Source organism: Boleophthalmus pectinirostris, unplaced genomic scaffold (assembly GCF_026225935.1).
Source record: "Boleophthalmus pectinirostris isolate CB_2022bp ecotype Guang Dong unplaced genomic scaffold, ASM2622593v1 HiC_scaffold_4, whole genome shotgun sequence".
NCBI classification, from domain to species: Eukaryota; Metazoa; Chordata; class Actinopteri; order Gobiiformes; family Gobiidae; genus Boleophthalmus; species Boleophthalmus pectinirostris.
Genome location: NW_026571353.1, coordinates 6448934 through 6466681, shown reverse-complemented (window position 1 = coordinate 6466681; position 17748 = coordinate 6448934). Strand labels below are relative to the sequence as shown.

Below are 17748 nucleotides of genomic sequence, written 5' to 3'. Positions count from 1 at the left end.
CAATAGAGATGATGTTAAAGAACCTATATTCATCTAAAACAACAAGAAACAAATCATCTGTCTGTTGAAATAATCTTCACCTATCGGGACTGCCGATAGATAGCTGCGTGTCACTGTAGTGAGCAGCATTTTTTGACCCAAAAAGACTACACTACTAGGGATGGCCATGATTAATCGATTAATCGATAATTGATCATTAAGAATTTCGTCGATTACGTTAATTTTAATCGACAAACCGAATGTAGGTTGCTGTGTGTAGCGTGACCAAACAGTACATGTGTCTCTCTGCATCAGAAGGAGCGAGCAAACACAAACATTCGGTCAGTCTGCAACGTACCGAAGCACAAATGCGTATTTAACGATGACTTCTACAAGAAATTCCACACTTTCCGTTGCGTTCGGGACAAGTGGGAGGTCACGTGCACAGTGTATAAAGCAGCACATATGTTTCGGTGTCCAGTGGGAAAAAGTTTTACCAGGTGAGAGTCGCACAATGTCGATGACGAGTCCCCACCTCCCTCCCCCCGTACGGTGTCCTGGTTTTGACAAACGCAAATCTGGTCACACTAACCTGTATTCACCTGAGTCATGTCTTTTAATCCGACAGAAATTGACCACATCAGCGCACAAGAGCTGTAGTTTTATCTTCGCTTAGTTTATGCAAATTAGCGATGCGGTTTTAAGTTTCGTTTCTGTGAGAGTTGCGCTAAACTGAATTAAACACATTAATAATTAATAATGTCAAACGGATTGATGTGGCACTAGAGTGGTTACGGTTTATATGTCATAAAGTTGAATTTATTTATGCAGATTAGTAGTGCAGATAGTAATAATAATGATCATTTTAATATAAAAACTTTAATGATTAATCGATAATCGATCGTTAATTCGTCCGACGATCGATTAAGAAAATTTCATCGAATGCCCATCCCTATACACTACACTGCAAAATCCTACATGTCTCACCAATCAAGAAAATAAAATCAAAATACGTACAGAGCATGTGCCGAAAATGGAGATGATTGGCAATATGGCATCTTAAAAATAAGTGTTTAAAGATGGCTCAAACATGCACAAATCACTCCCAATACAACTTCAGGTATAACGTGTTTAAAAGCTCTAAAAAAGTCCATTTTACATTTAAGGTCTGCTTGAAGGTTTATTTATGAATCACATTTACAGTCTCCAATACCCCAATTTAGAAAAGAAATACCGGACTTTGGAATATTCGAGGCAAAGAAACATCATTTTCATCAAATTACAGGTCAAATCAAAATTAGAATGCTTGTTTTTCTATGTATTTTTGTGCAGTTAAACCACCTGTAAGAGAATAAATATGACTTAGACCTGAACCAAAAAGTTACATAGTAAAACTTGACAAAAAAAATAGGTCAACTTTGTAGCTAAGCACCTTTGACACGGCGTACCAAAGCCCACGGAGTATTGCTTAGAAAATAACCAAATTCCAGTGTTGCATTCACTCACAAACACATAATATATTAGACACGGCCCGGTGTTGGCTGTCTCCCGACTCGAGCTCTCACAGCGGCAGGGGGAGCTGATGTAACGCACTGACAGGTCTGACACCTCCACACGATCACAGTCACGGGGCGCCCTCATTTTACCCACAATGCACTGCGCCTGGGGTGAGAAGAGAGGGGAGGAGAGGGGAGGAAGGGGGGGTGTACAGGCTGCTGCGGAGGTCAGGGTGAGAGCAGGTCAGCCTCGTACCTGTCAGACTCAAGCAGAGAACCGGGATTTGCTGGAATAATGAATTAAAATCCTAAAACTATGTCTGTCAATGGAGATTAGCGCAACGTGGATAACTGAAATAACGACGTGACTAAACGTTTTGGGGATGCAAGACTGCGCTAGGTTTTTTAGGTTTAATAAGGATTTTGTTTTAGTTACTGAAAATATAAAGGGTCTAATTAATTCCTTGACGCTGCTCCAAACTGTCTGTAATTCTGTAATAATTATGTCTGTTTTTAAAGGGCCCATATTACACTGTTTTCTCTTGTACGTTACAATGTTATTTCATCATCAGAAACATACCTGGAGTTTAGGGACGCAACAATACCAATTTTTTGAAAACTGATTCAAGTATAATCATTTCTGTATGTATAGACTTGAGTCACTATTTTTAGGATTTGAGACTTGACTTGATAAAATGGACTAAGACTTGGGGCTCGACTTGGACTTGAAGGTCAATGACTTTGGGACTTGAGGCTTGTGACTTGAAAAGACTTGATGCTTCTCCTAAAAATATATACCGTATTTTCCGGGCTATTAGGCGCTCTGGATTATAAGGCGCAATGTCAAAGAATGGTCTATCTTCGAACTTTTTTCACAAATAAACCGCATTGGACTTTAAACGAAACACAACAGTTGGATGGGTGAGTGGTTTTGTTTGTTTGGTGCGTTCACGGTGACTCTGGGCTTTGTTCAGTTGTGGCGTGTAGGGAGGGTGCTGTCTGGGACCTCTGGATTGTCGGCGTGTTCGCAGTGACTCAGTTGTTCAGTTGTGTCTAGAAGTGCCATTGCACTCGCGTTTCCGTTCCGTTCCGTTCCTCGTCGGCGTGGAGTGATGAGTGTGTCGTTTTTGGCTGTGCGGTCGCTGTCTGCTCCGTGTGTGTTTGCGTGCACTGCGGGTGGTGCGGCTTTGTAGTTTACTGAAGTCGTGCTGGGACACCCGAGTGGATTTGTGTATAGGGGCTCTGGATTGCGGGGTGTGCAGTCGTTTTTTTATGGGGTTGGAGGCTTATGAGCGCGTCTAATAGTGTGGAAAATATGGTATATTTTTAGAAAATACTTTTTTCTTTACTGTTCATACATGCATGATTAATTTTACAGGAACAAACTGGTATATGTCCCTTTCACTTCTCTGTTTTTTACTTGTTGTAAGTGAAGTACTGTGATGTTGTATCCTCAAAAGTACTACAGTAATATACAGTACAATTGAGTAAACCAGAGGGAACTACATAGAACATGATCCTTCATAACTGTTATTAAGCACATCTGCAAATCTGAATTCTTTCTGTTCTGACTGTAATGATTCACACTAAAAGCTTGACAAGGTATATACAAAGGAAAAATATTATTTTTACAACTCTTATATAAATAAAATTTTGTTAAAAAATTATATAAATTGCAAAAATCTAAGCTATATTTGGTACTTTGGTTTAAAGACTTGAAATGACTTGAAGCTCAAAGCAGACGACTTGGACTTGACTTGGACTTACGGGTCAGTGACTCGAGACTCGACTTTGACTTCTCTGTCTAAAACTTGGGACTTGACTTGGACTTGAGGTCAAAGACTTATACTTACTTGAGACTTGGTCCCACCTCTGCTGAGTACCAACACCGATACTTTAACCCCCACCCCCATGAACATACAATGACAGAAAATGGAAATGCAGACTTTATTTTTACTCTGATCATTACAAAATTGGATGCATAGTTAGCACAGCCAACGTAGCTGCTACTCCAAATATCAGTCGTGAAGCTTATTGACTCGATGTCATGTACCACTGACCTAATGTGAGTTTTCACAGCCTCAAACACTTTATGCAACTGTGATGAAGCGGTGACTGGGCAGCTCGTATCTGGGCTCTAGAACATCTATAACACGTTGCAACCTAATATTGTCCACGACTGAAAGTGGCTGCTCATCCAATGTAGTGAGTAAGTGCCTCGGTTATTTTTGTTGCCGGAGTGCTATCTTTGGACATTTTCTCTCACTTAAATTCCAAACACTTTCACAAGAATCATTTGGATAATTTCGGCCTTAGAATTGCCAATCTCAGAACAGAACAGAAATAATTCAGATTTAAAAGTGCTTAATAACAGTTATTTTGTCATGTCGTCTGCACTGAAATGGAAGGATCAGGTTCTATGTAGTTCCCTCTGTTTTACTGTGTTGTACTGCATATTACTGTAGTACATTTGATGATACCACATCACAGTACTTCAGTTCCATCCAAAGTAACAAAGTGAGAGGGACATGTTCCAGTTTGTTCTGTAAAATTCAGCACCACATTTATCAACGGTAAAGAGAAAAGCATTTTATAAAAACATATATTTTTTTGGAGAAGCATCAAGTCTTCTCAAGTCTCAGGCCTCAAGTCTGAGTCAAGTCCTAAGTCACTGACCTTCAAGTCCAAGTCAAATCCCAAGCCTTAGTCCATTTTATCAAGTCTCAAGTCCAAAAAATAGTGACTCAAGTCTGACTCAAGTCCAAGTCACACCCTTTTTTTAGAAGACGAGGCAAGATTATAATATACCGTATTTTCTGGGCTATTAGACGCACTCTTAAGTACGGAAGCTGAGAGGGGTCACAACAAACGCAAACGCCGCAACAAATACAAATGCGACAACACAACAAAAAGCCACAACACACCAAAAAAAGCCACAAGGGAAATGACCGCAGGACTCTATTTTAATGCAAACGCTGCAACACATTAAAAAGCTACAACACATTAAAAAGCCATGACACATCAAAAAGCGACAACAGAAGTGACCACGGGACATTGTATTTCTTCCTCTTCACTTGCCGCTTGATCGGTCCTTCGGAAAATAGAGTCCCGCGGTCACTTCCGTTGTGGCTTTTTGATGTGTTGTGGCTTTTTGTGTTGTGGCTTTTTGTAGTGTTGTGGCATTTGCGTTTGTGTTGTGATGTTTGTATTTGTTGCGGCGTTTGCGTGTGTTGTGACCCCTCTCGGCTTCCATACTTAAGGCTTTAACCCTATTCGAAAAACAACCGCGTGCCCCACAATCCAGAGCGCCCTATACACGAATCCACTCGGGTGTCCCAGCACGACTTCAGTAAATACAAAGCCGCACCACCTGCAGCACACGCAAACACACACGGAGCAGACAGCGACCACACAGCGAAAAACAGCCGCAGACACACTCATCACTCCACGACGAGGAACGGAACGGAGGAACGAACCGAAAAAGCGAGTGCAATGTGCCACTTCTAGACACAACTGAACAACTGAGTCACTGCGAACACGCCGACAATCCAGCGGTCCCAGACAGCACCCTCCCTACACGCCACAACTGAACAAAGCCCAGAGTCACCGTGAACGCACCAAACAAAGTCCGGTGCGGTTTATTTGTGAAAAAAGTTCTAAAATAGACCATTCAATGACAGTGCGCCTTATAATCCAGAGCGCATAATAGTGCGGAAAATACGGTATATGTTTTTTAGGAGAAGCATCACGTCTTCTTAAGTCACAGGCCTCAAGTCCTAAAGTCATTGACCTTCAAGTCCAAGTCGAGTCCCATAGTGCGTCTTATAATCCAGAGCGCCTAATAGCCCGGAAAATACAATAGTTCAGAAAACAGCGCCATAAGTCCTTTAACCTGAATGAAGTCATATAAGGAAGGGCATCTGGGGCAATCTATCAATACATCCTTTCTTGAGTTAACTACATAAATGATATACACTTTTCCCAGTCTGACATACTTTCAAACTATTTATTCTAATACATTTTTTCTTCTATGTACCATTGTCATTATTGTGCATTAAGGGCTATTCAGAATTCTATTGAGTCTCGATTATTTTCAGAGTTTAGCAAAAATAACAAGTGCAGTGTGTATGAGCGGTCCTTTATAAAACACTTTAGGCTATGGCGACCTCACAAAACCCGTGTGAATGTGCTGGATTGGATAAAATGAGTCGCTGTAACCAAACGCGCTGCACTGACAATGAGGTGCGCATGGAGAATAACGACTTCTAGAGGTCAGAGCAGAGCAAACATCCTGGTTCGCGGACGAAAAAAACAGTCAGCACAGTGGCCGAGAGGGAAAGTGGAGCTCCAAACCAGACTGGAAACACGTGATCTCGTGAAGTTCATATGTCTCGAATGGACAAATGTTGTTTTTTTTTAAAGATAAAACCAAACATAACACTTGAACGAATGACTGGAACAAATTTTGTGAGCTCATTGGACCTAACTGAGAGAAAAGAGGCTATTTTTTTCTGTGTGCTTTTTGAATGAGTTTAATTTGGTCCTTTAAATGAGAGCTTTGAATGTTTTTTTTTTTTTTTTTTTTTTTTTTTTTTATTCACTGTTGTGTTTTTTGTGCATTTATTTTATTTGCATGTGAACTGTTTACTTTTATAAGGTGCCTCAGCCAAATCCCACCTATTATATTATATCTATTTGAATTGATCTATGAATCCCACTTGTAAAATGGGGATTTATTCATCTTAAGGCCAGTTTACGGTCCAGCGTCAAACCGTCTGCATCACGTGAATGACTTTGTGGAACGTAGGCTTCGACGCAGATGCATAAATCAAAAACGACGGTGACAAGGCGCGTTGAGTCGACACAGAACTATACTATCTGATCCAGAAAACTGTCCCGATATTAGGTACCAGAATCGGATCATTGCATCTTTAGATTTAACAAACACTTGACCAATTAGCTGCAGATTTGTTTTGCCCGGACACAGATGTCATAAGAGCAGTTCTAAGGTCAAAATGACAGCACTGTGATAGAATAATAATAATTATCAGACTTATTATCATGAAAACAAATACACTGACATTACCGACAGCTACAGTAGGGACGCAAGATAAACTCCAATCAAATCAAAAGGTCAACTTCAATCAGTTACTAATAAGCAAATCGCAAAGACTGTCATTTTCTAAGTACCATCATTTTCTCCACAAAAAAAGGCATTATTTTTTATTCTGCATCAAACATTCTTGATTCTTGTATTCTTGTCTTTTTAGCAATTCTTCTGGACCTCACGATTTGATATTTTGTTCTGGATTTTTTATTTATATCCTTCAGCCTCTATTGAGTCTCGAACAAAACAAAAGGAGTTTAATCATTATTTGGTATTACTTGTGTTGAGACCGGCTTAAAGATCATTTTTTTTACGGTCTTGGTCTTGTCTCAGACTCGTGCGCATTTGGACTCGATTTTTTCTCGGTCTCGAAGGCACTTGGACTTGGTCTTGTTTTGGGTTCGGGGTCTGATACCGGACGAGTGTGATCGTATTTTATTACGGCCATTACTTGTACCGGTCTGCGGGAGCGTACAGGGATTCTCACCGGAGTTTGTGAGCTCGTCTGGAGCCCGCGGACACTGCGTAGCCAACCACTACACAGGGAACCAGCGCTCATCTTGTCCGCAACAGCGTGTGCTCTCATCTCAAGGCAGGTTAAACTTTTTAAAACATGATGCTACCTGCCCACCTGCCTCACGTCAGCGCGCCACTCCTGCATAGAGTGGCCCTATTGTGATATGTGGGTTGAAGTTTACCTAATAAAAGTGCACAAATCCATTTACATATATTTGTCATAATGGGCGTTTGGTTTGGAAAATGTGCAGAGGCTTTTAAATAAAACCAGTAAAAGAAAGTCACTCCAGTTAAGAACATGAAAGAACAGGTTTAAAAAACCTACCCACTTTCTTCACTTTGAAGCAGTTTTCTGTAAAGTGCCAGTGGAAGTCAGATTAAAGAAGGGCTTCTCAAACTGTGGGTGAGGGTCCAAAAAAGGGGTGTAAAGTGTAGTATAGTTTCCTTGTCTTATATTAAGCCTAAATGAACATTAATTAGATCAGGGGTGAGCAAACTTTTTGACTCGTGGGCCACAAAAGGTTCTAAAATTTGGTGGAAGGGCCGGACCAGGAGCAGATGTATGAAGAGTTTTGGTAATCCGCCTCATTAAGAGAAAAAAATAACATTGGATATGTAGAAAACACATGCTTGAATTTCAATTGAAAATCATTACAAAGCATTACGTTTACTATTATAATTTATTCAAGTGCGGCGGGCTGGATTAAAAAGATTAAAGGACCGCATTTGGTCCCCGGGCCGTAGTTTGCCCACCCCTGAATTAGATCAAATGGAAATAGATCTATAGAAACATTGATATTGTTGAGGAAAACAACCTTTTCCTCATGTGTTCTTTAGTTTCTGCTTAAATAAAAAATACACTTGAAACAGAAATAAAGTCCAGATAATTTACTTATTCCAATATTAGAAAGTCATACTTGTACAAGGAGTCTGTGCTGACATTCCCATGCAGAGATTCAATGTTTTACACCTATACAATGACTTTTATACGCAAACTATAGTGGGAGGCTACTGTGGTTAGACCTAGCGCCTCTTCGTTGGTGCACAGACCTCTTGGCATGTTGCACAGTCCAATCAGTCTCCATCCGGGTGTTATCTGAGTAACAAGTCATGACATCATCCCTATCAGTAGTTCTTGTTCTATTTAGTTAGTTTGCTATTAGACAGATTGGAATATCATGCATTTGTCTTGACATACCATATTTTCCGGGCTGTTAGATGTGCTTTTAAGCCTCTAACCCCATCAAAAAACGACAGCACACCCCACAATCCAGAGCGCCCTATACACGAATCCACTCGGGTGTCCCAGCACGACTTCAGTAAACTACAAAGCCGCACCATCCGCAGCGCACGCAAACACCCACAGCCACACTCATCACTCCACGCCGGCGAGGAACGAACCGAAAAAATGAATGCAATGTGTCACTCTGAGCCACAACTGAACAACTGAGTCACTGCGAACACGCGGTCCCAGACAGCACCCTCCCTACACGCCACAACTGAACAAAGCCCAGAGTCACAATGAATGTGCCAAACAAAGTCCCACTGACCCATCCAACTGTTGTGTTTCGTTTACAGTCCGGTGCAGTTTATTTGTGAAAAAGTTTGAAAATAGACCATTTCATGACAGTGCGTCTTATAATCCAGAGCGCCTAATAGCCCGGGAAATACGGTATATCTACGCGTCTCACAGCTGTGATCAGAGCCCTTATCTTCAAATGACCTCAGTACAATTATGAACTATAGAAGTGTTTATACAAAATAGCTAAGCCTAGTTATTTATTCTAACAACGTATATGTACCAAATTAACAAATAAGTATAGAAGATTACAGAGATGGTCTCGATTTGGTCTCGATTGACCTTGGTCTCGGTCTTTTCTCGGTCTTGACCTTTAAAAGTCTCGGTCTTGTTTTGGTCTTGGGACCCTGTGGTCTCGGACTGGTCTTGGTCTCTTTTATGTTATTAGGTTCTTTTTTCAGACCTAGAGTTTTGTTTCATATCTGACAGTTTCGACTGCTCACTAGCGGTCTTCCTCAGACTGGTCACGTGAAACAAAACTCTAGATCTGAAAAAAGAACCTAATAACGTGAAATATCGGAAGACCAAATGAATCTCATTGGACTATGGTCTTGGTCTCGACTAGTGCGGTCTTGACTACAACACTAGGTATTACACTCCTAGACTAAGACTCTTGAAGAAAGGTCCAGTATTGTCCTGTTTATTTCAGTATCAGTACCTCAAGTGTGTATCTAGTTTTCATACTAGTTTTAGCATTGATTAGCTATCTGGGTATCCGCTTTATTGACAGTCGTATTATGCACTAAACAAACACTATATGCACCGAGCTAACCCCATCTGCCCACTCTTTTCAATGAAAGCTCCCCCCATAGACTCCTCTTATTGGATCTGGTGGCACTGTAAACTTTTAGTGTGCCTTAAACGACATGACAACAGCAGCACGCAGCGCCCCGGCTCCTAAAAGGGATTTTCCATTTCCATTTTTATTCCTCCTCTTTTATATTTGATGCCGCGCGGTGATTGTGTGCACCTGCCGTCGATTGCGGATTTGTTCTTGTGTGCGGGAGGACACGAGAAGTGAAAATGCATTATAAAAACAGACAGAGATAGAGGAGAGAGGGAGAGAGAGAAAGAGAGGAAGGGCCTTGGGAAGGTTCAAGCAAAGTCAGAGGATTTGAAATGAGGGTTTTGTACTCTGCTGAACATACAGGCGTGAAAACTACTGCATGTCGTGTATTGTACTGTACCTGATTTATTCCATATGTAGAAAATACATAGGTCCAAAGTCACCTTATGCATTGTGAGCATCCTATTAATTCACCTCGATGAGTTTATAACTGTTTTAAACAAAAACTAGAACCCACGCACGTCTGTATTCTTAGACAATAAAAAGCTTTATAATAAGATACAGACCGTACACAGCTGACCAAGGCTACACTGCAGCCTGGAGTGACCAAAATCCGATTTTTTGGCCCCTATGTGACCTATATCTCATCTTTTAATGACAGTCTGAACAACACAGATCCGATTTTTTCAAATGCGACTGGATATGTGCTCCTAAAACCAATACATATCTGATCTTTTGACATGTGGTTTCAGTTTGAACGGCCAAGGCGTATTCATCCGACCTACATGTTATCAACAGATGTACACAAACGTTCTTCTCGTCATACAAAAATTGTTAATGAACTCGGTGTCACTGAAGCGAAGCACATCACCACTCACCACTCTTGGCTACGTCTCCACATCCACACGTTCCTTTCAACGGACTGCCCCACAAAACACCATGGTCAAAAACCTCGTCCTTCACCTTCTCAATCTCCTCCTTAAAACAAGTTGTTCATGTTCTGGCTCCAGTACGAGAGGAACTTTAAAATTGCTCAATGCTCGTGTTCATGTTTGGACAACTTCTGAAAACACAGAGCACGCTCGCTGCGGTCGACGTTGTTGTGTCCTCCAGTGCTCATGCGGGACACTTTTGGGCCGTTTAAAGTTCACACTGGAGTCACATACAAGTCGCGTTTAAACGGAAATGTGAACAACCTCGCAAAAATGGATTTCACAAAAAAAATACGAATTGAGCGTTAAGCCCTGCAGTCTGAATGCAGCCTTAGTCTGACATTAGAAAGTGGGAGGTAAAGGTCCAAGGACTGGTCAAGTTTATTATTTTCACTGAATCTGTTTAATTAAAGGTGCATTGCACAACTTTTCTGGTGGAAGGTTCCATCACCTGCTTGTCTTGAGGTTAGTGAGTTATTGCTTTGTCTGGAATGTTCCATGGTATGACATTAAACCAGGGGTCTTCAACATCTTAGTTATTGTACATTCAATACTAGGGGGGTATTCCATCGAAGTCACTTAACAAGTCCAGGCTTATCCTAAAATCCTGTGCTGAAACTAGCTCCATCTACAGTTTAAGTCTCAACCAGTTCTATGGTCTCAACTCGTTTAATGACAGAAATAAACCTGAGTCTGACCAAAGCTAAACTCAGGCTTACAGTTTAAGCTGCGCTTTGTGCACAAGGTGACTCTGAGAAGAACAGATCAACAGAACAACAACATCACGGGAAATGGGTTCAAAGTGTGACTGTTCTCATTTGGAGGAACTGCAAATTAAACATCAGTGTTTTTTAAAATAAAAAAAAAGTTACACTTAACACATTTACCTTTTTTTTTTTTTTTTTTTGAACTAGTCGCACTTTTTTCATGGTTTGGGTGTTTCCTGCAACTTATACTCTGGTAAGACTTATTAAAATTTTCACACTGATATCCACGAGAGGGCGCTCTAGCCTCTGTATCTGCTGCTCCTATCATACTATTACTCCTATACCACTGTCATTTCTGCACACCATTATTTCTGTAGCACAATTTTTTTATTTTTTTATTTAAACAAACTTATAAAGACGACTGAACCCAAATACCCCCAAAATTGTATTTTGCAGATTACAAGATGCAAGTAGCAAAATATGCAGCCGAAAACGGTAATCAAGCAGCAGAAAGAAAGTCTGGAGCGAGTGAGAAACTTGTGTCACCGGGAGGATGCACCATGAAACTTTCTTGGAAGTCACTGGATGAATCAACAAAACCTGGACTTCAGTGACACCGAAATCATCCTGTTAGGATTCAAAAAGGCCAGAATAATTCTAACTGGAACTGATTCTGAGTCTGATGACAGCTACACAGAAGAGGAAGTGACGCTCCTTTTACCTCTGGACATCACGGAGTTGCTCAGAAGTGACACCGAGGATGAAGAATTGAATGGATTTAGTGATTTGGAGTGAGATGGAGAGTTTGTTAAACTTGTTCTGTTCTGTTGTTTATGTTATAGTTTATCTGAAGAACTGTTCATATGTGATGTTAACAGTCTGCTGTTCTCTCTTCTATTGATATTACTAGAATTTGATTTTCATGATGAAATGTCAGTTCCTGGTCTCTGATTTTATAAAATAAATTTCCCCCAAAAAGTGCAACTTATAGTCCGGTGTGACTTATATATGTTTTTTTTTTTTCTTCTTTATTCATTATGCATTTTTTTGGCAGTTGCGACTTATACTCTGGAGCAACTTATAGTCAGAAAAATACGGTAATCTTTTTTCTAAGACAAATGTTACCACAATTGCAGTAACCATATATATGAAAATATAGCTAACAAAATGTTTACTACTCTCTTCTCTCTGCACCATAGTGACTGCAGAATCTCCAATACTGTGCCCTCCACTTAAAAAAAATAAATAAAAAATAGCAGCTCACAGTTTTACAAAATCTTCCAGCCTGTGTTTTGAATTCCAGCTTACCTGACATGTGACACTCTCCCCTCTGCACCACAGTGACCAGCGGCACGTTTTCCATCTCCGCTCTCCTGTTCTCCGCCCGTAGCCTGCACATGCTCGGGTAGGTCCTTCCGTCGCTCCCGCAGACCACCCCGTTGGACTCGCAGACGCACACTCTGACCCCCGACCTCTCCTGGCTCCTCCGCTCACACCGCAGCCCCTCTCCGCAGGCCAACCCGCTGCAGTCTTCCCCCTCTCCGGCCGCGCAGACGACACAACATCCGCAAAAGTCTTTAACGCGTCCGTAGTAGCAAACCGGAGGCGGGATCGGGCATTGGCTGGCGTCGCAAATCTCCTGGCAGGTTTCCCTTTTGCTCAGTAACCCTGCGTGCGCGATTGTTATCAGCGCAAAACAAGCAGCTAACTTCATTGTTGCTTGATCTCCTAGCCCAGCGTCAACTGTTTTCCCGTGCAGGTTTGACTTTCTTTAAATGTCACAGAAGCTTTCCATCTCTTCTCTTTCGTAGCCTATAGGTTGGCCAGTTGCAGCATGCCCTCCCACGTTTTATGCTCAGAGCCGTCAGGAATGCAGCTCTGTAAATTTTTAAATAATATAAAAATGGCCCAAGGCAGAGGCCCTATAATCTCACCTGGGTGGCATCCAAATTTCGAGATTATGGGGTTGGATATCGTTAACACAACAGCAGGTAAGAGTACAAAGCCTGAGGGGAGGACTATCCAAGAGCGTGATTTTATTGGGATTGTAAAAATTTGCATAATAGTCACTTAAAGGCGCTGTGCCTCATATTAACCGTCTTTAAAATATGAAAAACAGAACTAGTTCAATTTAAACAGTTTGCAGTGGTCCAAAGTTATTCATCACTTACCTTCTGCGTTCTGAATTTTTCATTGTGATGAGTTTAGAAGTGCTTTTCCCAACTATCAGAGACCAGACTTTTGCCGTGATAGTAAAGCTGTGTTAACAAATAGCATGTTAATGTGCACTTCCTGATTATCAGACAATAAAGCACTTTCTAAATAGGTGCAGACAGACTTTTTTTTTACTGCAAGACCAGTTTATCCTGTATATCTGTACTGCAGGAAGACAAACGTTGCTCTTGTACATGGAAAAAAATATATTGTAAACATATTAGAATGCTTAAAATTGCTGGGTTTCAGACAGGGTCGGACTGGGAACAAAATTCGGCCCTGGCATTTTTCTTTCAGAACGGCCCACCATCGGATCAACAATCCCGCTCCCGCTCAATTCAGGCAATTGGGGCATTTTCCCGGTTGTACAGATTACCATTCCAAGCTTGGTTTCAGATGACATCACAGCGTTCTATTGGCCAATGTTATTTAATACAGAAGGGAGATAAGGGGCAGCTAAAATGAATATTTTCAACTGCAGATTTCTGTTGTGATATAGCATGTCCTTGGGTCTCAATAGGGAGTCAACAGAAATACCGTATTTTTTGGACTATAAGTCGCTCCGGAGTCTAAGTCGCACCAGCCAAAAAATGCATAATGAAGAAGAAAAAACATATATAAGCAGCACGGGACTATAAGTCGCACTTTTGAGGGGAAATTTATTTTATAAAATCAGAGTCCAGGAACCGACATTTCCTGTGTAAAGTCAAGTTCTAGTAATAATAGAACAGAGAACAACAGACTGTTAACGTCACATATGAACAGTTCTTCAGATAACTAAATAAACAACAACAGAACAGAACAAGTTTACCAAAACTCTCCATCTCACTCCAAATCACTAAATCCATTCAATTCTTCATCCTCAGTGTCACTTCTGAGCAACTGCCATAGAACTATAATAAATAATTATATATCCATGGCAATTCCACGACCTCTGGAGGTAAACAGAGCGCCGCTTCCTCTTCTGTGTCGCTGTCGTCAGACTCAGCATCAGTTCCAGTTAGAATTATTCCGGCCTTTCTGAATCATGACAGGATGGTTTCAGTGTCACTGAAGTCCAGGCTTTGTTGATCCATCCAACGTACTGTAGAAGTACAGGCTGTCCCAAAAAACTTGACATAATTTCGCAGGCCAATAATTTTGGCAATTCTTGTTGAAATAACTTCAGACTGTATAGAAACAGATCAAGATTTTATATTTAATTTATTAATTCATTTATTTATTTTTGTTCTGCTTTCGGGTTGAGCCATGCCGTTCATTTTGCGTCTTGGAATCTGCTCACACACATATGTAATCCTTTAGTCCTGCATAATCAGCCTTCCTCTTTACATTTTTGGTAGTGCAAATTTGTTTGCCAGTTGGGGAAGTTTTTCCAAATATTGCGTTGAAGGCTGCACAGTTTTGGGTGAGTGTGTGTGAGCAGATTCCATGACGCAAAATGACTTCTCTATCCTGAAACCAGAACAAAAATAAAACATTAAATATAAAATCTTGATCTGTTTCTATACGCTCTGTCAAAATTTGAGGTTATTTCAACAAGAATTGCCAAAATTACTGGCCTGTGAAATTATATCAAATTTTTTGGGACCCTGTATTTCTGATAGTGGGCCTAATGCATTACTAACTTACTTAAACTGGGAATTCATACAATTAGTGAGGAATAACTTTGGCTGCTGCAAACCATTTCAAATAAGCCGCTTACATTTTTAAGAAACAGGTAGAACGCCTTTAATAACCTTATTTTTGTGGTTTACGAGGACGTTGTGATGGATAATGAATCCCCCAGACAGAGTCCATTACTGCCGGCCCCTCTCATCGCCGTCGGTATAGATTCACTTGAACATCGAGTCAAAGGCATTTCTGTGGATCTTCAGTGCTCTTCTGATGCTGTTATCTGTGTCTCTTAGATGCCATAATTAACTGTCTGCTCCAGTTAGGACGACTCAGTGACTTGGTATTGATCGGCCGCTCGTCTCTCTCTGTCTCTCTCCCTCACCTGCGCTTCACCTGTTGTATTTGAGCTCTGGAGTATTTGAGGGATGGTGAGATGGCTACATTGGGTCTATCTTTTCTCTGAGGAAAGCTGGGGCGACGATCTAACGCTGTTATTGATCGCCAAGTGGAGATTGGACTCAGGAAAGTTGTGTGAAAAGGTGTCTTTATAGTAACTTTTCTCAAGAAATCTAAAATAAGTATATATGTTTATTATGGATGTTTTTTTTTTTTTTGTGTAAACCTTGAAAAACATGCATATTTACTGTGCACGCATCTCCACTCTGCATAAAAACTTGAGATATAAACACTTAAATCTATCAGAAAATGACTTAAAGATAGTGAGATTATCTTGCTGCATGGACAGATTATTTTACTTGACAAGTTATCTTATAATAAACTACCTCTAGACTAGAATTAAGCTGTCTTTGAGCTATTAAGTCGATAATAAATCTAAGAACAAGATGAATAACCTGATATAAGTTTTAAATTCTTGGCCAGATCAGAGAAATTTGCAGTGCACAAACTGAACTCAAACGTGACCAGCCTGTTGACATGGAAATTTCATTGCTTTGGATAAAATGCTCTACCATATGGCGTAAAATGTGTCTATCTCCATGAAGAAGTCCCAAAGTATTGTTCTGATGGAGTCATTAAAGTGAAGTGCAATCACCGAGAAGTTACACCGTTTTAAAATGACAGTTGACGCCTGAAAAGATTGTCTTTCTTGGATATAGATAGAGAAGTAAGAAGTTAAAACCACCACTTTTCCACAGAGATAGATATGTTTTATGCCATAATGTGGAATATTATAGCCAAAGGAACATTTCCATGGAAACAAGCAGGTGGACGCTCTTCTCCAAGGCCAACTCATCAAGTTTGTGGAAATGCAAACCCACTCACAGTAACACCAAATGTTTTATTTTTTTGTGTGTGTAATAAGAATATTCAGAATGGATACTTAGCAGTGACATCACTCTGGGGTGTTCTATATGCGTCTCTAACGGAGAAATGTAAAGTAGTTACCACTGTGACCAGTGTTGGGGAGTAACAGATTACATGTACCGGAGTTACGTAATCAGAGTACAAATTATGAGTAACTGTATTCGGTTCCAGTTACTGTTTCAGTGAGTGGTAATTAGATTCTAGTTACTTTGTTGAAATAAATGGATTACACAGCAGTATTTTTCTGTTTTCACATTTTGGGCTATATCCCTTCTTTTTTTTTAATAGTAGTTCCACTCATTGCCGGACACTAAACCAGGTCTAAACCAGGTCCAAACCAGGTCTAAAACCAGGTCTACACCAGGACTAAAACCAGGTCTAAACTGAGACTAAACCAGGTCCAAACCAGGACTAAACCAGGACTAAAACCAGGTCTAAACTACAGTATGTCTCAAACAGGATTTAACAGGACTAAACCATGCTGTTTGGACGTGTTTCCTCCTCTTCTATCAATAATATTTTTAATTTGGTTCAGTAAAATCTGGGCTTTTTATTTTCTTTTATCAGACAAAACATCTTATGTTACGATATCCTCGTCTTTGTTTCTCTACAGCAAATCAAGTAATCCAAAGTATTCAGATTACGTTACTCACTTTAAGTAATTTAATGGATTACGTTACAAACTACATTTTGGTGTATGTAATCTGTAATCTGTAGGGGAATACATTTTAAAAGTAACCTTCCCAACACTGACTGTGACGCAATGCACACCTGAACACACGCCGTTAAAAAAGTTTTTAAATAGTCTGTGAACTCAAGGAAAAACACAAAATGGATTTAAGCAATACATTTTCAAGAGCTTATGATCAATTATGTGTGAGAGACTTGTTTAAGCGCACAAATCTCACATGTTGTAGTTTTAGGGTGCACTCACACTAGGACTTCAGAACCGCCCTAAAGCGTGGTATATTTGTCCAGTGTGAGCGCAATGGAACCATGCTCAGGGGCTGCATGGTTGGGACTTTGGTCCGTTTGGAGGAGGTGGGCCAAAGCACTGCACAGAGCTCATGTACACGCACAAGACTTAACTATACGAGCCCTGTCAGGTACACCACTGTTACTCATACAAGGAAAACAGTGAATAAAATCTTCTCCAAAACATAAGGCAAACCCGCACTCACCTTCAGTAAGGACTGTGACAGAGGTTTATCTGCCTCTCGTCTCCGGATGTCATCACTGCTCTGCGCTGTTTTTATCTCCATAAACTCACAGAGGAGCACGTATCATAAAAGGACACACATCAACCTCATTATTTAATAGATATTTCTGCCACTGGATTTTTTTCTCAGCTAAAAGCATTAGCATATGTAAACAAACAGTGCCGTGTAATGACATCATCAGGCTGTGGCCCAGTTTGGCTGTGCAAGTGAGTGTGGGCCATAGAACCCTACACAGTTTTGCTTGAGCCCAGCACGGTTCTATAGTCCTAGTGTG

General features: G+C 40.6%; 1 protein-coding gene across 1 annotated transcript in view; it reads right to left on the bottom strand.

Moving 5' to 3' along the window:
- htra4 (HtrA serine peptidase 4) overlaps positions 1-12817 on the bottom strand; it is a 61459-nt gene extending 48642 nt beyond the window's left edge. The window contains exon 1 of the mRNA XM_020931030.2: positions 12412-12817. Within this exon, the coding sequence (XP_020786689.1) occupies positions 12412-12817 (406 nt within the window). The remainder of the gene's footprint in view (positions 1-12411) is intronic.
- Positions 12818-17748: the final 4931 nt, after the last annotated feature.